Source organism: Drosophila eugracilis, unplaced genomic scaffold (genome assembly GCF_018153835.1).
Source record: "Drosophila eugracilis isolate 14026-0451.02 unplaced genomic scaffold, ASM1815383v1 contig_974, whole genome shotgun sequence".
Taxonomy (NCBI): Eukaryota; Metazoa; Arthropoda; class Insecta; order Diptera; family Drosophilidae; genus Drosophila; species Drosophila eugracilis.
The window spans coordinates 45,003-67,525 of record NW_024573893.1 but is presented as its reverse complement, the minus strand read 5'-3'; the positions used below and the strand labels follow the sequence as shown (position 1 = coordinate 67,525).

Here is a 22,523-nt window from a genome sequence, read left to right as displayed (position 1 = left end):
TAGCAGCTTAATATCGAGTGAAAGAACATTTTTGTTTATAACATATCAAATAAAACGGTGATTTGCTAAACTTTTAATCTGAATTTTTTTAACGGTTTTTGGTATTTTTTTGATATGATGAGCCTTTTGGTATATTTTATCGTCCACACTGCGCCACACGTGCAAGAAAGAAAATAACAAACTGCAAAACGCCGAAATAAACAACAATGAACCACTTTGAGATTCGGGAGATACCCGGAAAGGTAAATTTTGTGCTAGGAGCCTTACACTTCTAACGACAGATTTTCACAGGGCCGTGCCATGATCGCAACCAAGAACTTTGCGACGGACGAGGTGATCTTCGAGGAGGAGCCCTTTGTGTCTCATCAGTTCTCCTGGAACGTGGCCTACGGTTATGCGGCCTGTGATCACTGTATGCGACCGCTGGAGACGGTTTTGGAGAATGTGCGCCGGCTGGCCAGCGACCCCCGAGTGGAAGTCCCTCTGCTGCAGCACGATCCAACAGCCCAATGGGTGGCGCAGTTTACCCAGTGCCCGCGATGCAAAGTGCGCTACTGCTCCGAGGACTGCCTAATGGAGGCCCAGAAGCGCTACCATCGCGTAGCCTGCATGGGCGCTTTTCGCTCTGACGACACACATCCTATCAATGTGCTAAACGAAACCTGGAAGAAGATGCATTATCCGCCTGAGACGGGGAGCATAATGCTAATTGTCCGCCTAATGGCTCTTTATCAGCAGAGTTCCAAAAAGGCCGAGTTCCTCGAACAACTGCAATCTTTTCAGGCACTGATAGTTAATCGCGAACAGAAGATATATCACAAAATGCTGGGTGAGAATTTCGAGCAGCAGATGGAGCAACTGTATTTAGCTTTTTGCAATGCCTTCTCTGGCGAGGAGTTCTCAATGGTATGCTCTAAATTAGATAAGCCTTAAAGTGTATCTAAATCCTTGTTTTCCAGTTCCGGTCACCGGATGCGTTCAAGACCTTAATGGGTATTATGGGCACCAATAGCCAGGGGATCGCAACGAGCGTGCTTTCCCAATGGGTCGCCAAGGTTTCCGACTTACCTCTTCCGGATGCGGACAAAGCCCAGCTGGACACTGTCATTGATGAACTCTACGCCAAAGTCGGAGAATGTAAATATCCCAAATAATATCTAATGAGTAATATATCTTGAAACAATAATTTATTCAATAGTTGCTGGCGAATTCTTGAACAACGAAGGCTCTGGTCTTTACCTTCTTCAGAGCAAAATTAACCATAGTTGCGTGCCGAATGCCTGCTCCACTTTTCCATACTCCAACGATATTGTTGTGTTGAAAGCCCTGGCCCCAATCCAACAAGGTGACGAGATCTGCATCTCCTACCTGGACGAATGCATGCTGGAGAGGAGTCGTCACTCGAGGCACAAAGTCCTGCGCGAGAACTATATATTCGTGTGCCAGTGCCCCAAGTGCAGGGCTCAGGCTTCCGATCCTGATGAAACGAGTGAGGACGAGGACGACGATGAAATGGACGATTACGATGATGACGATGAAATGAACTAGGCTAAGATACTGTTCTTAATACAGCGATGTATTTATTAGAGTAGTAACCGACTCTAATATATGTATGTATAGATTATATAGAATATATGTTAAAGATTTTGGAGAAGAGTAGAAATGTGTCTATATGCTGAAAAGTTATGAAAACGAATTGGTCATCATAAAATGATGATGAGTTTATAAAACTAAAGTCCCAGTAAATCTTATATAGAATATAACACTTTTTAATAAATTGCTAAAAAGTTTTTGAACATAGACCATAAATTTACTTAAAATTTGAAAAATAACTGATTTTTGTTCTTACCATTTTAACAGCACATTCTTTTGACAGTAAACACTCAACTGATCATTAATATTTAATAAAATACAAAGTTTTATATGGTTAATGCGCCTATATGTTAAAACCATCTTTTCTTAATAAATCGCATGAGAATTGGTTACTTTAAATGCATGAAAAACACTTAAATTAGTCATCACCCCCATCCACTCCTGGCCATGGAAAACGTTTTCCAACACTTCGTTATCAATAAGCTTTGCACTGCGATCCGCTTTGTGTGGAGTAAATATTTCAACAAGTCGTGCAAAAATACGTATTTGGAAAGTTTGACTCAAATGTCTTTCAAAATGCAGAAGATATTAATTTACCTGGTCCTGCTCCTGGGTATCCTGCACACCACTTGTGGAATGTTCTTCCAAATGTTCGAAAAGGAGCGAAAGTGCTTTATCCAAGAAACTCCCGGCGATACAGATGTTGTTGGTAGAGTCTAAAACATTCCTTAAGCGGCTAGGCATCTCTGACTGCTCAACTTTGCATCATTTTAGTCGAGTATAAGATGGAGGTGGTGGACCCCAGATCAGGCGGCTTTATGCCAATGCCCTTCGGTGTCGGGATGCACGTGGATATTCGGGACAGCGATAACAAGATAATTCTGAGCCGCGTCTATAATTCAAAGGCCTGTCTGAAATTTACAACCTACTGGCCTGGAGACCACCGGATTTGCTTGCAAACCAACAGTTCCGCCTTTTTCCAGGGGGCCCTTGTGCGTGTCCACTTGGATATTAGGGCGGGTGATCAAACTGTTGACTACGAAACGATTCGGAGGCATTATAACCTGGATGATATGCAGTTGCGAGTCCTTCAGCTAATGAATCAGGCAGACCAGATCTCCAAAGAGCAAAATTACCAGCGCTTTCGGGAGCAGCGCTTCCGGCAGACATCCTCTAATATATACAATAATATAATATTATGGTGCATAGCCCAAGCTGTAATCCTAATTCTTTTGTGGGCCGTCCAGTATCATTTCTTAATAAGGAAGAAGTCCTTGTACACTTATTACTGCCAAATTCTGAGTGAAAAGGAACTAATGAGGGTAAATATATGGAGAGTCCTAGATATTTAAACAAATGACAAGCTTTATCCACCGATTAGTTCACGACACCCGAGGCTTTCAGAACTCTCATGACCATTCTGGGAATCAACGGTCAGGGTCTAACAACCAGTGCCATTTCACAATGGATCACCCAGGTGGAGGATCCCGAATCAACAGATGAGAAAACAGAGATTATTGTCGGTGATAAGCTTCAAGCCAAAGTGCAAGAATGTAAGAGATCATAAGGCGTCAGTTAATACATATTTAAAACCATTCTCTAACTTGCAGTTGTTGAAAAATTCCTCATCAAGCCAGTACCAACGATTCCGGAGAATCGGAAAGAAAGCTTATTCGCATCCAATGTCCAACTAACTAACCTTCTATATAGCGCCCAGCGAAATCGCAGTGTTCACTTGAAAGGCGACACTTTCTTGCTGGTCTGCGAGTGCAACGATTGCAAGGCCAGTAATCCAAATGAAGTAGAGGCCAAGAAATGAAGTGAACCTTTAACCATTAAGACGTCTGCGTTGTATATGTTTTCGTTTTGTTCTTGTTCTTCTACCAACACATCGCATCTAAATATAAATTTAATTTATAAATGTCTAACAAATCTTATCAAGAGCTATCGCCACCGCCGGCGGAGACTGGCGTCAGGTTAATTAAGTTGTTGCTACTCTCGGCCAGCTCAGCGATGGAAACGCGTCCGCGCTGTTTGATAAACTTGGCAACGGCTGCCAGCTCCTCCTCCGAAACGTAGATAAACTTGCCGCGATCGTCGATTACTCCGGTGATCGTGCCATCTGCTTGTAGCTCTTGGATACGATCAATGGCTTGCTGCGTTTTCAGCTTAAAGGCTACGGCCAAGTCCTCTAAAACAACCACTTTGTTATCCCTAATGTACTGTATAAAATCAGCAAGAAGGTTGTCTTGCTCGTCGGCGTCACCCTCCTCGAAACCCTCTTCCTCCACGCTGAAGGCGGCCTTCATCTTCAGGTACTCTTCGTGTTCCTTGCGCTCACGCTCCTCCTTGGCCAGGCGCTCGGCTTCCACACGTTTGCGTTCAACCTCCGCTTCGAGGTCCTCCTGTTGTTTGCGTTCTGCTTCGTCCTTGGCCTCTTTCACTTTGCGCTGTTCGCGATCATGCAGTTCCTGTTCACGCTGAAGCCGTTTTTGCTCCTTGGCCTCCATCTTGGCTCGCTTCTTTGCACCCATTTTTTCATCAAGCACCGCGCCCTGTGGCACACGGGCACCATCGGCATCAACCTGGGCATCATCGTCGTTGTCGGAGTCTCCGAGGGCCGCCGCACCTGCTGCTGCAGCGACAGGAGCAGCCGGAGCATTCTGGCGCAGACGGTTGCGCTGATTCCGAGCTATTTGTGCCCGACGTGGAACTCCCTCCTGGGCCCGCTGTGGGACGCCACGTTGTGGGGCTGCAGCTGGTTTTGATTCTGTTTTGGGGTCAATGGTTTAGTTGCATATTGGAAAGAGATGCCATAATCCAACTCACCTGAACTGGCATTCTTTTTCTGCAATAGATACAGTGTGATGATCACGACCAAAAGGGCCGTGGCAATCCCCACGAGAACGATCAGCTCCATTGTGAATAACTATGGAGTGGTTTCAACCTGGTGCGCAATGCTTTTTGGCAAAAACAGTAAACGTCAACAAAATGAACATATGGACTGTGCGTCAAGATAGCGGCAGTGACTTCGTAATATTGCTGTCAATATAGCTATTTTATAGATAGATTCGATTGCAAGTGCTTGTAAATTCTTTCTGTTACCTTAATCGCCTTAAATTTTCAATTTAAGTTTAGGGGTCTTCCGTGTATTATATAACCACATATTTAATAATGTTTTACAGTCTTTTTCTCCTATAATCACACATTATCAACAGATAAATTCTTACCTTTGAATATGTATAACCCTAGTTAATAAAAATTAGTATACGCAATATAAATGTTGTAAATCCGTTTTAGTAAACATAATATTTGCAAATTTTGAGAAAAAATAATAAAGATAATATTGATTGAATTTTTGGGTGCTTTACATTTATTTATTAACAAATTTATAATGGTAAACAGAAATAATAATAAATACATTTTTTTTTTTCGAATTTTGCAATGTTAATCTTAACAACAATTAAGATCTCTTCATTAAAAAAAATGTATTAACGCCAATCATTGTAGGAAGGAAATATTTCTTTCTCTTTAATAAAACAGCTTTAATCGAAACTAAAAATTAATAAACACAATAATTTTAATAAGATTTCAAAATGTTTTAAAATTTCCGATTAAACGAAATATATTTTTTTATTTAAGAAGGACGATGCCACGTGATTTCAATTTGATTTGAAATCTGTAATTTCCAATTGACACATACTTTCAGTACCGGACTACAAAATTAATAATTCCCCTTCAGGATAAAAACCACTCAAATCCCATAGAAACACATTATTTGACTTGTACTGTACTATCATATAATAATCAATTACATCGTTTAAAATTTAAAGACATTCTAATGTAATTTGTTGTTTTGTTTTCGTTTCTTGTGTGTATATATAAACATCTTGTTAACAGCTTTTTGTTTTTGTTTTGCTTTTAGTTGGTTGTTGTAAAATACATAATATTTCATAATTGTAATAATATATCCTTAACAACTATTAATATTCAAATATAATTTTCTCTGCATTTATCATTATTGTTGTGTTTTGGGTTCTTAGATCTTCTTGTTTAGCAATTGATTCTTTTTCTGTTTCTGTTTTTGTTTCTCTTGTAGCAGCTGTATCTCTTAAGCTTGTGTTTAAATTAAGGGTTTGGGTTTATTCACTAACCAACGCCATTTCTCGCGCCGCGGGCGTCAGTGACTGGCCCAATGCGGAGGCGGCGGACACGGCGCTGCTCAGACCATCGTCTTCCTCGTCGTCCATCGATGCCTTTTTGCGCTCAATCTCCGCCAGCGCTGCCTGGTCATCATCATCACAATTGCTGCGCTCGACCTGGTCGGCGTTTTCTTCTTCGTGCGCCTCATCGGCGAAGGACACTTCCGCGGGACTGTTACTGCTATCACCATTAGCTGTCGCCGCCACCGCCGTCGTCGTCGTCGTCTGATCGTGCTGGTTGTTGTTGGCCTTATCCTCACTGGCGGACTTATTATTATCACTATCGGCATCATCGCTCCTCGTCGGCGCCGGCTCCTCCTCGGGTATGTCTTCGATCAGGCTGCGATTGCCGGATCCGGCCGATGGACTGCGAGGCGGGGGCGTTGTCGTCGTGGCAGCCGCTGGTATCTCGACCTCGGCCACTTTGCGTAGCAGGACAGGATCGGAGGCCCGCAGTGAGCTTTCTGAACCGCCAACACCTTCACCGCTTGGTCTCAGTACCAGGTAAAGCAGGATGTCCGACAGCGAGATGATGCCGATCACTTTGTGGTGCTCGTCGACTACCACCAGTCGATGCACTTCGGCGCGAACGATGCGCTCCATAATCGTGTACAGCGACTCGTCCAAGTTGCACTTCTGCACGCCCTCGAACCACTCGTTTCGGTGCTCGTTAGCCTTGCGTAGCGACACATCGAGATCGTTGTAGGTTTTCTCAGCAGCGAGATTCTTAAAGAATATAATAAAGGATGTTCATATATTTCAATCTATGAATCCCTTGGGATTTGTTTGAGATACTTACAATCACATCAAACTTTGCATAGATGTCGACGAGTCGTCCCTCGCCATCCACCAGTGGCAGCGCTGAGACGCGTCTCTCCACAAACTTCTTGAGCGCCGTGATTATGCTTGTCGTCTCGTCGGCGGTCTCGATGTTATTGTAGGTGCCAATCTTCAGTTCGCGCAAACTCCTTTGCATGTACGCGGGCTTTGGTAATTCATTAATCTGCATATAGAATAAAAAATATAGGGTTTTACTCATAATTAAGTAAGGGAAATAGCTTTACACTTACATATAGGAAGAGGAACCTCAGTATGCGTTTGTGTGTCAGGATGTACAGGACATTGCCGGTCGCCGGATCAATGACGGGCAGGCGATGTATGCGGCTGTGGATGAGAATTTTGATGGCATCGTAAAGGGAGGCATCCGGTCCGATGCTGACCAACGGCATCACCTGGTTGTGCAGCACACCTGCAACAGAGGGAAGAACAAAGTTAGCTAGGGATTCTTAAATATTGCATTGTTTGGGGTCACTTACTTCGCCACGTGTCCAGTTTGTGCTCTTCCAGCTGCTCCATGGACGCATTTGGCGATTTGTAATACATTTGCAGGATCTTGATAAAGTCCGTGATGGTCAACATGCCAACGAACTGCTGTTTCTCCGAGTCCCAGAGCGGTGCCGCTCGCACCCCGTTGTAGACGAGGGCGTAGAAGGCCTTCTTTACAAGAAGCTGTGTGTCGAAGACGACCAACTTCGGCGGAGGTGGGTATTAGATCATAGCACTTGTGAAAACGAAAGAACTTCACGAAGATCTGTGAGTCGTCCTCCTCTGCAGAAAGAAGAAAAATAAGTTTGTTATAAATTGGATAATGAAAGCTTTGGGCAGCAAAGTTGGGGTCTGGGATGGGCACCTTTCTTGAGCAACTCGGCTAGCAGACGTTTCCAGGCCTCGGAGATCTGCTCGAATTCTTTGATGCTCTCCAATGGATAGCAAAGAACGTCGGCCGGGCGACCGCTGCCACCTCCGAGCACCAGACGACCCGCATGATTAGAGTAGAAGTGCAACTGTAACATGCGTTCTAGGTTCTCTCTCTGCTCTAGTTCGACTCTTCCTCACTCCCTTCTGTTGGTTTATTGTTTTTCTTATTTAGCGATCTTCAGAGTCGCATTACGCTATATAGTCTAATCCGATCCGATCTGATCTTGTCTGCGGCCTGTGGGTGCTAACAATTAACTGGGCGACTCGATTTGCTCTGCTAATTGGTTTGCCTAATTGATCAACCATTTAGCTAACAGGACACTAACAGTGCTGCTAACAGAGCTGAGCCGCTCTATGCGCTTCTCACTGCGTCTAGCTAAGGCGGTGAAACTATATTGATGTGCCCTTACCGTAACCGAACCCAAAAAAAGAACAACCCTCGGTCATAAATTTCTGGGAGCACGCTTTTCGTTAAATTAAATTAAGACATTTTTAATTAAAATAAATTTAGCGTGCGACAAAAGCAACAGAAGCAGCCACAAGCACGCCAAACACACCAGAATAGAATAGATTCACCAAATTGTTCAACAATAAATATTATTTCAATTCTCATCGAGACAAAAAAAGAGAACTCAAGACAGTGAAAGACAGACGGGGTAGGGAAGAGTGCACTGTAGTCTGGGCTATGGCACAATGTAAACAAATAAATATTGAGGCGGGGCCAAAAGGTGTTAATCAAAAACTATATAAAAGCACAGGGGCTGTAGATCGGTCTTGTCAGGGGTCTGATAAATGCAAGCCAAACATTCGCCGATTCAGCATTTGTCGGAGCCATTATAGCGACACATAACAGATATTGGGACAGACGGTTGTGCCAAGAAATTAATTAACCGCAGCATAAGGCCTCAACACTGAAATCTCGAGTGTCTATAAAGATTATTGCGCTTCTTTAGCGAATTTTGCATTTGGAAATCTATTTGGGAAATAATTAATTTTGTTTATAGTCCACAAATTATTTTCGTTCAATTGCCGAGTTATTTTTATGCACAGAGACTTTGAGGATTTATTTAGCGCGGATCAAAGTGAATTTGTTAATAATCAAAGTGGAAAACTAGGGTATATATTAATTTGGAGGAAAGAAATAAAACCTATCATCGCTACAAGTATTTCCAACAAATTATCCGGCTGATATCCACCGCAAAAACAAAAGGAAAAAAGACAAACAGAAAGTTTAAAAACGACCAAAAATAATATATAGAAAAATACACGAAGGCCAGATATCGCGGCAGGAAAATATATACAACGAAATAAATTGTAAAATATTTGGAGATATAAGCAAATGGCAAAAGATTTTCCGACTTTGCTGTGTAAACATTTAAATGTTGTTTAATAAATGGAATTTACTGCGGTTGCCGGGCGGCGAACAATAATGATATTCGAACAGATAAAGAAAGTCGAAGGAAATCGAGATAAAAAGCTGGGAGAGATGGGTGAAGGTCTTTTCATACTCGCACTCCGCTCTCAATCTCATTACCATCGAGAGGTTTGTTGTTGTTTTGATTGCTTTTCAATGCATATATATATATATATATATATATATTCATACTAAAGAATGCAAAGGTATATATGGGTTATCGATTCCGATTCTATATCATTCTATACGCTTCTGGGTTTTGCGTTTCTTTTGACAGCGGGCCACGGGCCACACGAGTTAATTGAAATGCTCCTTGGCATTGCTGGTTTTGTTGATTATTCTGCTATTATTTTTCTCCTCCTTTTTCTCTTCTTTTCTGTGTGGGATCAAAACAATTGAAAACCCATTTCCTCAGTGGGAGGCAATTGGACGGGCGGGCAGAGGTAGTTGTGATGGTTCAGTTGCTTTTGGCGTCGCGGCGCTATTCGAAAATTCTTAACGAATGACTAAGAGAGAAGCGAAGACCTTCGATGGGTCGCCTTTGCTTTGCAGTTGGTTGATTGTTCGTTTGTTGGGTTGGTAAGTAATATCCTAAGACACTAATGCAATGGCCATAGACACACTTTTCCACGTATATAGACACATATAGATATCGAGATATATAGTTCGTGCTGCCAATAATTCCACACCGAAAAACACACGGAAAATTGCCGAAATTTTGTCGTCTGCCCGCCTTCGTTGGCGACGTTCTAAACGATTCGAAATTTTATCATAAACTGATCTGCAGTCTGTGTTTTCCATCTCCTCTCCTCCTTGCTAGCTCTCTGGGTCGGAAAAGTTTTTCGTCAGTGAAAAAGCGCAAAAACAAACAAATGATAGACTGAACACAAAATACAAATGGGAAAATGCTGCTCCGAGCACTAAAACCGAGGAACAAAATTTAAAATTCGAAAAGTTCTCACCGAGCGCTATATAAATTGAATATAATCTTCGGTGAGAGATCGGTTTGAATCGGATCGGTTGGGAATTGACGTTAATGAGGATCATGAAATGTCTGAAATTGCCAACAAATTACATGCACTATTTTCCTTCCACGCGGCTCTCTCTCAACGTACCTTCACATTTTACGTATTTTCCCCTGAGTGGTCCCCGGCGTACTTGGAACTTATAATTAGCTATGGTAAAAAAGAAAAACAAATACCCACTTTTGGGGGTGTGTTCGGCCCACGTTAAGAACTTTTTAACAAAAGCCCAAACTATTCTTAGAGTAGATAAAGAAAAGTGTATAGATATATGTATATATTCTAACGATTATGTTCCATGTCGCATTTCAGACCGCCCACGTCAAGAACCCGCCGAACCGCCTATGGCTGCTACCATAATCCCTGTGAATTATGACTTCGATTCCATAACTTGTCTGCCTCTTGGACCTATATATAGGTAAATATAGGATGTTTTATTCTATTCTAGCGTCGTGTGCCCATAGAAAATCCTCAGAGGCCGACTCTTGATCGAATGCCAAGTGTGTTTGCTAATTTATTTAAATTAAACATTTTTGTTTATCTCGAGGGGCGGCAGGTGAAGTAGGGGTGCGTTGAGAGGGTGGTTTGAGAACTTACCCAGGTCAGATAGATTTACTTTCTCTAGGAACGGATCAGCGACAGGCAACTGGAAAGAAACAAACAAATATTTGGTTAATATTATTATACAGTATATATTATCTTTAACACAAGAAGATCAGGAAGGTATTTTAACTTTTAAAAGACTAAAAGTTTTTACACAAGTCCAGGAGTAACTTTAAAATCTGTTAAAATCAAGTTTTCTCCGTTTATTTACCTCGTTTAATTACTTTCGAAATGATAAAACTATATTTATAGCTGTTAACTACATAAGGCAGTGCAAAGTGAACTATCATTAAAGAAATAAACAGGCTGACTTGAAAAGTCGTAAACTGTGCATACGTAAAACGTTATGCAAGCTCATTTCAGGTGTAGAAATATTTACACCTCTTTTTACCGTAAATTACGATTCTTGACCGCTTCCGCTTTCTTTACACCCTCCTTCCGATTTGCGATATTATTGTTGTGATATTATTCGCGATACAGGTATTATATGTGGGTCACAATGATTGGGCCTTTTTCCAAGGATTATAAAAACAAAATGTGAACTCAACAATGGAAAAAGTAAACAATAAGGGAACACACTACGTAAATAATAGTTCAAGTTGCGCTGATATAGTTCTCATACACGTTATCTGTTAATCAAACAGGCGAAATCACAGATAAAACCCAGAGAAGCAAAAACAATTCCAGCGCCAATGAAATATTTATGAGCCGCGTGGAAAGAGGTGGTGAGGTGGGTTAAGGTGTATGATCACTCGTTCGAGTCGCTTTGAATTAACATTGAAATGTGCAATTGTGGAATTATGACACATTAGCGAGAGGGCGGGAGTTAGGGAAGCAAGGGGGCACCGGAGAATAGGACCGACAAATACCCCATATCAGATACGGCAATTGAAAAATTACGCTCGTATACGAACAACACGGGCCAATTTTGGTTTAGCCTAAACGCTTATACCCCCAATCATTCTCTCTTTGCCTCCCGTCGCGCTCTTCTGTTGCTGAAAATGGGGTCAAGAAAAGTGTGCACTGAGAAAAATTACTTCGTTTTGAATAAAAATATTCAATATTTTAGAATTTTAATGTAACAAAAGATGAAAATCTTATAAGATAAGATAATACATAATGCATTTTGAATGCCATTTTCCATTCAATATCTCTTTCTTAAAGATAATATCTTTACTAAGAGTAGCATTTTCCGTAGGCATATGGTAATGCTGACCCTCATTTTTCTAAATATATATATTGTACTAAATTCAACCAAATTCAATCGGCGGAAAAGCTTCCCCTCAAAGCTTCGCCACTGACACACACTCAATGGATTTTTCTTTGTTTTCATTTCAATGCATTTTCCACACAGTAAAAAATAATCTTTAAATCAGATCTAAATATTTTGACATGTGATTAATGTTGGAGCAATGGCTAGCACGGCTTTAAATCCAAATGGTAAATAAACAAATATTGGTGAGATATTTGCTTATAAGATTATATGAGTTAAAAGAGTTTTTATACTCCCAATTTAAATTCGGGTTATAAAAACCATATAAAGTTATCTTGAATTGTTGTAGTCATATCCAACACACTTTTCTTTCAGTGCACTTACGCTAATCTTGCGTCCCGATCGCGGCAGCAATTGTTGCTGGCGCTTCCACTGCTCGATCTGCTCGACGCTGTAGTCGCTACGCCGTCGCATCAACATGCATTGGTGCACTGGCGAGTGGTGCTTGGGAGAGGGGGAGGAGTGGGCGCTGCTGACGCGCCTTCGCTCGTAGACTAGAGTCTGCTGCACTGCAGCAGCGGCTGCGGCAGCAGAGGGTGAATGACCCAGCGAATGGCGAGCAGCATTTGCAATTGTATGGCTGTTGTTTCTCGGTTGCTGTTGTTGGAGTTTCTGTTGCAGCAGCTCTTGTTGTTGTTGTTGTTGCTGCTGTTGCATTTTCTGCTGTTGACTGTGATTGCTGTGCGCCTTGCGACGCAGCAGCGATGATGACATGGCCGCCGTTAAAGTTGCCTTTAGCTTTTTGCCATCTTTTGCCTTGTTTTTGCCGCTCGGAAGGCTTGAGATGCTTTCATTGCTTTGGCTAATGTGGTTTTGGCTGTTGTCATCGCGCCTGCTTACGTGCTGCGAGTGGCGTTGGCCGTCGACGAGATCGCGAAGATTTGCACTATTCAGCAGTTGATAGTTGCTGCTGGCCGTCGGCCCGTTATTCGACATTAGCGCCGGCAGATGGCTATATCGCTTTTTGCGATGATACAGCGGCGAATTGCTGAGCGAGCGCGCCTTGCGACCGATTTTGGCATTTGCATTTTCACTGCTAAGATTGTTGTTGCTATCGTTGTCTTTGGGCAAATTGGGGTCAAAGTGTACGCTCAATTTCGGCGGCGTTTTCGGAGCGGCGGCGGTGGCATATTGGGGTGGCGGAGAGGGTAGCACTCCCACGCGAGGCGTGCTCGACTCGAAGGCGGAATAACGACGGCGATACATGAAAAGCCCGCACTCAAAGAATTGCCTCGATCAGATGGCGATTTATCACAAGAGCCGAACAATATGACGACACCACTACGCTGTTGGATCCCCGATTATATACGGCCGTGTTCCGTTTCGTTTCACTTGGCTTCCGTTCGTTTTCCGGACACGTCTGCGCTCACGCAAATGTAAACTTAAACTGGTTAAAAAAACGCCTATGGTTAAGAGATTCGCGAGCGGCCAATCGAGCCCCACACATGATCGCCCCACAACAAAGAGCGGAAACGAAAAAGAGAGAGAGAGAGGGCTGGGCTAGGAGAGCAACAGTGCTAAAGCTTGGGCAAATACAAGAACACACGCGACAGGCTACATTGTAAATGTAACGAAGCTACAACACTCTAGAATGCACTAGCACTCGAAAAAATTGGGTTGCAACATTAGCTTTCAGATCTACCAAATAATCTAAAATAAGCCCTAAACGTCTCCCTACTTAAAAAAAATATGTTAAATTCAGCCTTTAATTTTAATAATTTAAGATTTTTAAAACCCATCTCCATGGAAGTTTAGGTGTATATATAAAGAATATTTTTATTAATAAGTTCCTTAACTTATAACCCATATTTAAGCAACGGCGAACCCATTTTATTTTTATGGTAACATTCAAATCGTCTTCACCTTATATTTCAGTGTAATAAAAAAAGTGGGTTGGCTGCATCGAAAATAAACTTTTTATTTGTCCAACGGTTCACTTCTTACACCTTGTTTGCCTTACTTATCTTTTCGCTGGCTCTCCCATTGGTTTCTGCCGGGGTTCTTTAAGAGAGTTGCCAAACCGAGCGAAGAATCATTAATATCCATTTAACCGGATAAAATAGGGTATCTGAAGAATGGTGCTCGTTTATTTCCTTTTCGACTTAAATCGTTAAATCGTTAAAGCAAACAAACGGTTCACAGACAGAGATGGGCATATGTGAAGTGGAAGAGAGGTGGAGGCAACGAGAGAGGGAGCGAGAGACCCACTTGCACCCACATGCAAAAAAGCTCAAGAAGGCCACTGCATTCCGAGGAAAAGAAGAAGCGCAACAAGTACTCGACTCAAAGTTAAACCACTCAATTTAAGTTAAGTGACTCAGAGCAAAATACGCATCGAAAAAGCAAAGAGCTTGTGTGTACATTTGATGTTTTGTTTAAGCGATAAGTAAAGCAAACGTTACTGCAAGATTGTGGCCTTGCCAAAGACTAAGAGAAAGAGTGAGAGAGCGGGAGATAGAGAGATGGCAAAGAATAGTGAGAAAAGACTGACATATGACGAGTACTTGGCTAATTAATCATCATCATTAGCGTGCATATACCAATAACAAACTAAAAGCAAAAAGAATTCCACGGTGAAAGCCCAAGCCGCTGACGTCAGAGTACAGAAAAGTTAGAAAGAATTCACAGAGAATTCCCAGGCATATGCAATCGAAGAAAAAATGCTTGACACATGATTCTATATCTATCAATCGATAAAAACCAGTTCCTATGGGTGACCACGTTGTGAAGTGCGAAATAAACAATAACAACAGACTCTAACAATATAATAACAGTATGTTTATAATGGCCATTAGGCCGATTATGTGACCTTGGTGTTTACATAGGTGTGGGCGAAAACCCGAGAGAAAGGTAATTCTTCTACTAATCCAAAGTTGACGACAAAGCCAATATCGAAATAACTTGGCTACAAACATGATTTCTTGTTTTTATTTTGACGTGATTCATTGACTTGAGTTCATTTCATCAATTCCGATAATATTTCATTTGTAAGTACGGATCTCTGGTAACAAATCTTATCTCTGTATATATTACGTATACGCAATAAATACCTTTAATACGTCGTTTGCTACTCTACACGTAAACTACATAAAATGTAGAACAATCATAAACCTCAAAGTATGCAATAAAAATATAATACCCAAGGGATTATGTGGAGTTTTAAAAGAACACAAAAAGCTGTATGTGCATCATGCACTTAACTTCCAAGAGGTGCAAAGAGAAGAGGAAGAAGATACATAAATGCACCTGACCTTGAATTATATAAGCAAATGGGACAACGCATTTCTCAACAAGCAACAGAGTAAATCAGAAATGTCAAGGTGAAGTGAACTGAGTGAGGTAAACAAATAAGGGGAGTCAAACAGTAGAAGCTAAGGAGAAAAGGGGGAATTCACAGAAGCTTATTTTCAGCTATTAATAGCTTCGAATCAGAGGGGCGACCACATTGCCTTTTATGGCGATAAGAAAGGCAGAATATAATGAGAAAAGGAAAATATTTGTGAGATTTGAGCAAGATAATATATTATTACATTAAGTTGAGGAGATAAATTCTTGAATAAGTCGTGAGGTAGCAGTTATTTATCGTTTGTTGGATGACACATTATTACGCATAACTAGGAAGATAACTTTTGTTGACATCTAGATTTCCTAACTGGACTTGTTTAGGTAAAAAATCCCAGCCTTATGATATGCTTTTAAATCATGAGACCATATTTAAGACTTACCCCTCTGGAGTCTCTGAAAAGGATGGCTGCATGGTGCGGATCCAAAGTACCATCCCCTCGCAGCCCTCGACCGGCGGCGCCAAGTGAAGCACGGCGTTTCTCCAAATCCGCTGAGGCACGTCGCATATGAGCACCTGAAAGGCAATACAAATAATCATAAGTACAAATTTTCACTAGAAGATTTGTAAGATTAAACCTAAACCTAATCGAACAGCAAGTACCAAGTAACCCTTCCCAAAACCTTTTACCTTCTTTAACTATATTATCATAAATCTTGTAGGTTGCCCCACAGTCATCCAAAATGCGATTGGGGCGGCTGAGCGTGTTTACATCCAAACTCTTGGATCTAGTGCGGAAGTTCTCCTGAGGATCATTCTGGGGCGAAGTGCAAACGCTTTGGGCGTCGTGGTGTTTCCTTGGCCACAGGTGCATCTTCTTGCCAAAATGCTTCACAAGCTCGTGGATCGAGTGATGGTGGTGATGATGATGATGGTGTTTTCCGTGCTTGCTATGACTATCCTTGCGGGGTGAGTTCTGCTGCTCTTGTTCGTCAATGCTGAGACTCTTGGCGAACGACGCATTGTCGAAACGTTGGCGATTGAAGGGTCCGCTGCTCATCCCGCTGTCTGTACTATTTATCGACTGACGCGAAGACTCATTAGCCAAGGTATAATCATCCAGCGAGGTGTGCGCAGCACTCACGCGATGGAAGATCGAGATCGCTGTGGGCCGCTGCTGCTGCTGTCCGCTGGCACCCGTATGGGTGAAATACTGATGGTCCGCCTGGCTCTCGTAAATGTCGTCGAGATCGTGCGGAAAGTAGCCGCCTCCACCTACAGGCGCTGTGGGTGGCGGAGAGCCGAATTCCGGGACTGCACTACGACGTATGCTCTGCAAGGTGGTTTTTATATGATTAACTTTGATTTCTTAAGAACGAATCCGATTTAAGAGATGCAAACCGATTTGATCAAACGAAACGAGATTTAACCAGCCTGTGATCAAATTTTACCTCTAAAATATTAGTTTTAATTCTTGAAATTTTACTATTATTAACTATAAAGTTTTAAAATTTGTTGGCAAGGGAAAAAATTAAGTTCAGATCATAAGCTATTCCTATTATTTAATAATATTTGTTTAGTTACAGAATTGGTTACAATTCATTGCAGCTATAAAAGAGGACTTGTTACTGTACATTTTTCTGAAAAGAGTAAAAATATGGTAATATGGTAAATTTGCCTTTTCTAAAACAACATGTTTTTCTTTTCCATTTGTTACGGTCACACAATTTGTTACAAACAGTTTCCTGATTCGAGCAAAAACTGTATCTAAATTCTCGATCGATTTGCATCCTTGTTTTCAATATTCTACTCACAGCATAAAGTCCCGGACTATGAGATCGTTCTAGGAAGCTGCGCTTCGAGGAGGGCGTCCGTTTGAGACTGCCGCAGGTGGGCTGTTGCTGTTGCTGCTGGTGGTAGTGGGAGTGGTGGGTGGGCGAGTTTCGGTAGTGATGGTTGGCCAACGACCGTGGAGCATCGGGCACAGCCTGGGGCAGCGAATGACGTTCGCTTTGCCATTGAGAATAGGCGCTTCCGGTGACTCCTCCAAGATTCTCACCACCACCTGCAGTTCCTCCTCCTCCGCCACCACCAGAGTTATTGGAATTAGAACTAGAGCTGCTGGAGGAGTCGACACTGTATAGACGGCTGCCCTGCGAGGAGGCTTCGGCACTGCTTCCGTAGCTAGGATAAATTTGACGAGACCAACTCTCGCCACCGCTCAGCTGTTTTTCCACGGCATGCTGGCGGTACAGGTGCGTGATTCCATGCATTTCTGGGCCGTTGTTTTAAACACTTTTGTCAAATATTTTGTTATTTTTTTCTAGTCCTATATGTTGTTACACTTTTGCTACGCAGTGTAAAATAGTTATTTTTGTTGCACTTGTCAGTTTGGGTAATGTAAACACTGCGATCCTTTTGTCGCCGTCTCTTTTCCGCCTTGTGAAAGTCACATAATAATCCTTCGACTGTAAATAAAAATTACAACACAAATCACTCTCCTGCTCTCTTTTTATCGCCCACTATCTATGCACTTGTTCGAGAGCTTTTGCTCTGCATCTCTCTCTATTGATACCGTCTCGCTTGCTCCTAGGTTGAACGCACTGAAATTAAGTCAAAGCTGCACACATCGTCGCGTTTTTATTTGTTCTTTCTGCTGCTTTTTGTTTGCCACGACGCGTTTGTTTATTTTTAACATTTTTAAACACTTTTTGTCTCTACATATTGGCTATAATCGACAAACCGTTTGCAACAACACATATTGAGTGATGAATGCACTTGAGCAAGTTCACCTCAGCACCCACATGATGACAATAACAACAAGGCGGAGTCAATGAGCGCATAGCTTTATTTTTATTTATTTCAATTCACTTAATTCTCTGCCTTGTTGTTATCGTTGAATTCCCATTGCAAAATGTGCTGAGTAAATAAATAAATACCTAATCGATCGAAACGATTGCCAAAGAACGTTTGCAAAACTTATGTCGCCTGCACGCACTGCGGCCTGCTCTCAGGGTCAGTTTTCTAGGCGAGTTCAGCGACCCAGGCGACAAAAATTGCAAAGTTCAATGCCATAAAAGTGTAAAAGAACTTTAAACTTTTCAATAAAAAACGGATTATTATTTTATAGTTCCTTAGGTTATATATTGATATCTTAATTCGTCTTAGGTGCGAAATTGAGAATTGCATAAGTACTGGAGAATTTATAACTAATCCGATCTTCAAGAATTGAGTTAAATGCCAAATCACTACTGACAAATTTGTCGCCTGGCTGGCTTAATAATCCTGTTCCTTTTCCTCTCTTTCACTCTCCTCTTCTTGACTGCTCTCTTTCTAGGCCCACCGCTCTTGCGGTTTTTGCCTGGCTGTCAACCCCTCTTGGGTAATTAAATCATTTTTATAATGCAATAAATACGAGTTGCATCTGTTCGAGAAAAGTGCGCTGATAGCTTTATAAATCGTTCACTCCACAGAATCACAACCGCACACACACGAGTTAGTACTCAAATCGTATGCTTGATTTAAATAAACGGCCTTTATCTTTATCGCTGTGTGAAAAACCAAACAACAAACGGAGCAGGGCGAGAGGCAGAGGGAGCGATGCAAGAGGGAGTGGGAATCGGAGGCGGGGCATTTAAGAAGCCAAAAGCCAAAGCAAAGCACAGAAAAATAAAGTTAAGTTCTATTTTTATTATCAACGCAACAATAACAACACGGCCAGCGATTTCAAATGAAGAAAGAGGAGAAGGCGCACTGATAAAAACAAATGGGAATATGGAAAATATGCAGAAAGCACAAGAAAATAACACAGGAATATTGATTAACTTTCTTAAGTGGCTTTCTGGGTAATATATTTCACAATTTTGTCAAATTCGTAGAACAAAGTAAGCGTAGAGAGCTGCAGCCGGTTCAATTGAGGTTAAGTCACCAACTCATTTATTTACCGCCAATCAAATTTGTATAAATAATGCAAAATTCTATATGTACACAAACATATACTACGTATATATATACGGCCGGCCGCCCACGCAATCGTACACTCATACACACACGAACACACCGATATAGGTACGCACACAACCGCTCGGCTTAAAATCCCAAAGAAGAATGAGAATGAAAATGAAAAGAACAAACGGTGCACGTGCTGTTGAACAAGTGCCATAGAGAGCGAGAGAGTGAGTGGGAGAGATGACGTGAAAGAGAGAGGCTGCAGACTAACAGCCCTGTTAGCGCTAACAGTGGGGGTTTTTGGGGCGTCCTTGAAATCTAAGTACATAAATGCAAAAAGCGAAAGTGAAAGCATGAATTAAACCATTTCCCTTCAGTTCAGTGCAGTTAATACTCAAGCACATGTAATCCATTCGCAAATACGGATGAATTACCATCTGAATTAGTCTGGGGGGCATCTCAAGGGCACACATATACATAAATCCAACCATAAATCACTCAAATGTGAAAGAATTCTCTTGGCAAATATAGAAAATTTCCACTTGGCTTTTAAGTGTGGAAAAAATCCATTAACACCGCATTTCTCCCATAAGGATTTGAATGCCCTTCTAAGTATGCAATATTTTGAAACGTGATATGCCGAAAATATGACCAAAAAAAAACCTGGGTCGAGGGTCAACTTCCTTTCCTACTTTCACTTTCAGGCCCCTACTTATGACGCATGCGTGCGAAGAAAGTGAAAGTATATAGATTGTATATAATACTGTACTATATACCTAAGTTGCGCAGGTAAGGGGTTAGGTCTTATTGGTGCCTTCGTTCTTCTCAAGAAACTATTTTATTAAATAAACAAATTTAAATCATAAGTAAACAAACATGCTTAAAGAAATAAACACTTTAAAATTATACCCCCTGAATATATATGGTCTACCCCTCTGATATAAGCTTATGTAGTACATAGTAGGCTCCAAAAGTCTATGGATCCAACGCAAATTGCGCATTTAGGTCAAGTGTGTACGCAAAAGAACTTTGATTGGGAGTGCGAAATTTTAAAATGCTAAGTTATCAGACAGACCCCCTCTAGACAAGCCTTGGCGATAAGGAAATACTATACTACGGGAATATTTTTGGGCTGATAAGGGCGTTTTGTTCGTTTGCTTTGGGCCTATCGCAAAATAGATGTGATTGACAGGCAACCATAAATAAAGGCCAAAAAAGGTGCAAACAAAATGTTTAACCGACCATGGGGCGTATGCTTAATTTATCTTTAGTGCCCTGAGTAACTGTAAACAAAACTACGCTTCTGTTTTTATTCTTTTCTGCAGTTAAGTTTGTGACTTTGTGCGAAATTCGGTCATCATTTACCTTGAACGTGATTGGATATTGGATATGTGTAAATAAGTATCGAGCATTCCCCCGAATCCCCTTCCTTATCGCCATGCACTGGTCATGTGGGTAACATTCTGACGGATGTGCTAAGGTGTGCGATTTAAGTAGCCTCTTCTTCTCCTCTTTTTTTTGGGGTTCTTATTTTTGTTTTTAGTCTCCTCCAATTTCGAATTTGGCTTCAACTCTGGCTTGTTTTTGTGCTGACTTCTGTTTGCGCTGAAAGCAGATAACCCGATGAATCAGCTCCAAAAAAAAAAAGAGGGAATCGGGCAAGACGGAGATTTCAGGGTAAATATTTGAACTTGTCCAGGGTTTGAAGAGGTGCTAAGGGGGGCAGAGCATTCCAAAGCCGAGCAGTTGGATGATATAACAGTTTTAAGGGCAATGTTCTTGATCTTCGTACGTCTGAATTCAGAATGAAACTATAGCTTTTCTAGCCCCTTTCAACTATTTCAACACTTTCTAGAAAAGCTTAAGTCATTTTTAAATCTTTTTATATTTATATTACTGAAGTAATATATATTTACTGCAAAACTGTGATTTGCAATTTAAATTTAAAAAGCAACTAATTTGGTGTCAAATTTTTATCGCATTATAAGAGATTTCTTTGACACCTTTGACTCAGCTGTTTACATAACAAGATATTAGATTGAAATTGCACTTTAATGAATACTAACCACAGCCATTATATAGATCACCTATAATGACTGTATTTTCTTCCATAAATCGAGCAGTTTCAGTCTTCTTTCATAAGCTTCATAACCTGAACCCACTTGGCTATCAAAGTAAAGTGCCACATTTCAAGTAACTGACAATTATCAACTTAATCGATTTGTTTTTTGTTTCACACTGGCCATTGTCACTTAAAAAGTGAATAGAACTGTGACACGCAGAGACCTTCAAAAGAGTCGCTGAACCCATTTTTCTTCAATTCACACCATAGACCATAAATAGATCCTTGACCAGAATGCACACGGGTCACGACCTTCGCTGAAAACTTTGAACTTTTGTTACGAGGGAAGAATTCTTGACTTTACTGTAAGCTCTTAGAAAACACAACAGCCCTTGGCAAAAGTCCTTGCATTTTCCGACCCCCCCTCAAGATTATTATTTCCCAAGAACAAACCCATAAAACTGTCACTAATTTCCACTTGCGAATTACTAGTGCGAATGATGTGTGCCGCATGCGTTCGTCCAAGTTTTTGTGGGCGGGACAGGTTTACCCCTCTCCTATTCTAGCCATTTTTTGTTGCTGTTTCCGCATCATTAGAGCCGTGCAATTAAACAAACGCAATATATGTAAGTACAACAAACGTAGACAACCGGAAGTGCAATCACTTCCACCCGCACGTTTTACAGAACTTTGCACGCTGTTGCCATCCGTTAATTAGTTTTGGGTTGGGAAAAGAAACGGAACCTTGCGGCGGCTGGGAATTTTCCGCTGCACATCACCGAATAGTAGAGAAGAGAATGTCCTCCAATTACATGTTTTTGGTTTCTTGGCTAATGCATTCTTGGCACCGCACTTAGTTCGAGTGGCTGACTAGGTTTGCATTTCGCTGTCAGGCGGGTCAACAGCGGCAGAAAACTAAAACTTTTACCTAACTTTTACTGCAAGAATGCATAAATCAAAAAAAAATCTTCCATCTAAGAGATGTTTTCATAAACCAAATTGCCACTTCACTAAAATTCTTAACAAGACAATAAATAAGATATTCCCCATTCAAGAATATTCAACGAAACATGTTTATGAACTGTTTTGCGAATACCAAGAACAGCATTTTAACAATAATCTGATAGTTTATTTAAGTTATTATACAGCTCATTAAGAACCGCATAACAAATCAATGACTCGTACGACAAATAATTAATTCCAAACCAATTCACAAATAGTCAAAAGACGAAACTTTGTGTATAATTTAAAGTGGAACATACCACATTTCGTGAGTCATTCCATAGAATTTCACAAGCTTTTCTAGCATAAGAAGCTCCATAAGAGTCAACCACGAAAAATGAGCAAAGAAAAACAATAAAAAGA

General features: G+C 41.2%; 4 protein-coding genes across 4 annotated transcripts in view; 2 read left to right on the top strand and 2 right to left on the bottom strand.

The window, feature by feature from the left end:
- The first annotated feature begins 133 nt into the window (after positions 1–133).
- On the top strand, positions 134–1,790 carry LOC108110166 (SET and MYND domain-containing protein 5). The gene is made up of 4 exons (XM_017219089.2): positions 134–242; positions 292–906; positions 960–1,137; positions 1,199–1,790. The coding sequence occupies exons 1-4, from the start codon at positions 207–209 to the stop codon at positions 1,546–1,548; spliced, it is 1,179 nt and encodes a 392-aa protein (XP_017074578.1). The 5' UTR covers positions 134–206; the 3' UTR covers positions 1,549–1,790.
- A 287-nt stretch (positions 1,791–2,077) lies between these two features.
- LOC108110251 (transmembrane emp24 domain-containing protein eca-like) lies at positions 2,078–3,435 on the top strand. The gene is made up of 4 exons (XM_017219239.2): positions 2,078–2,302; positions 2,368–2,915; positions 2,975–3,146; positions 3,204–3,435. Exons 1-4 carry the CDS (start codon positions 2,158–2,160, stop codon positions 3,410–3,412), a joined length of 1,074 nt encoding a protein of 357 aa, XP_017074728.2. The 5' UTR covers positions 2,078–2,157; the 3' UTR covers positions 3,413–3,435.
- Positions 3,436–3,447: 12 nt separating this feature from the next.
- LOC108110252 (DDRGK domain-containing protein 1) lies at positions 3,448–4,607 on the bottom strand. The gene is made up of 2 exons (XM_017219240.2): positions 4,423–4,607; positions 3,448–4,363 (listed from the first exon to the last, which is right to left on the bottom strand). Exons 1-2 carry the CDS (start codon positions 4,511–4,513, stop codon positions 3,531–3,533), a joined length of 924 nt encoding a protein of 307 aa, XP_017074729.2. The 5' UTR covers positions 4,514–4,607; the 3' UTR covers positions 3,448–3,530.
- A 763-nt stretch (positions 4,608–5,370) lies between these two features.
- The window catches only part of LOC108110191, a 59,534-nt gene continuing 42,381 nt past the window's right edge, over positions 5,371–22,523 (bottom strand). The window contains 7 exon segments of the mRNA XM_017219144.2: positions 5,371–6,521; positions 6,595–6,798; positions 6,866–7,044; positions 7,112–7,328; positions 7,330–7,403; positions 10,587–10,635; positions 15,591–15,724. Of these exon segments, the coding sequence (XP_017074633.2) occupies positions 5,736–6,521; positions 6,595–6,798; positions 6,866–7,044; positions 7,112–7,328; positions 7,330–7,403; positions 10,587–10,635; positions 15,591–15,724 (1,643 nt within the window). The 3' untranslated portion in view covers positions 5,371–5,735.

Coding starts and splice junctions, on each gene's coding strand:
- LOC108110166 (XM_017219089.2), top strand. CDS start 207: ATGAACCACTTTGAGATTCGGGAGATACCCGGAAAG. Junction 907..959: donor CTGGCGAGGAGTTCTCAATG/GTATGCTCTAAA, acceptor CTTGTTTTCCAG/TTCCGGTCACCGGATGCGTT. Junction 1,138..1,198: donor CTACGCCAAAGTCGGAGAAT/GTAAATATCCCA, acceptor TTTATTCAATAG/TTGCTGGCGAATTCTTGAAC.
- LOC108110251 (XM_017219239.2), top strand. CDS start 2,158: ATGTCTTTCAAAATGCAGAAGATATTAATTTACCTGGTCCTGCTCCTG. Junction 2,303..2,367: donor CGGCGATACAGATGTTGTTG/GTAGAGTCTAAA, acceptor GCATCATTTTAG/TCGAGTATAAGATGGAGGTG. Junction 3,147..3,203: donor TCAAGCCAAAGTGCAAGAAT/GTAAGAGATCAT, acceptor TCTAACTTGCAG/TTGTTGAAAAATTCCTCATC.
- LOC108110252 (XM_017219240.2), bottom strand. CDS start 4,513: ATGGAGCTGATCGTTCTCGTGGGGATTGCCACGGCCCTTTTGGTCGTG. Junction 4,364..4,422: donor GAAAAAGAATGCCAGTTCAG/GTGAGTTGGATT, acceptor ACCCCAAAACAG/AATCAAAACCAGCTGCAGCC.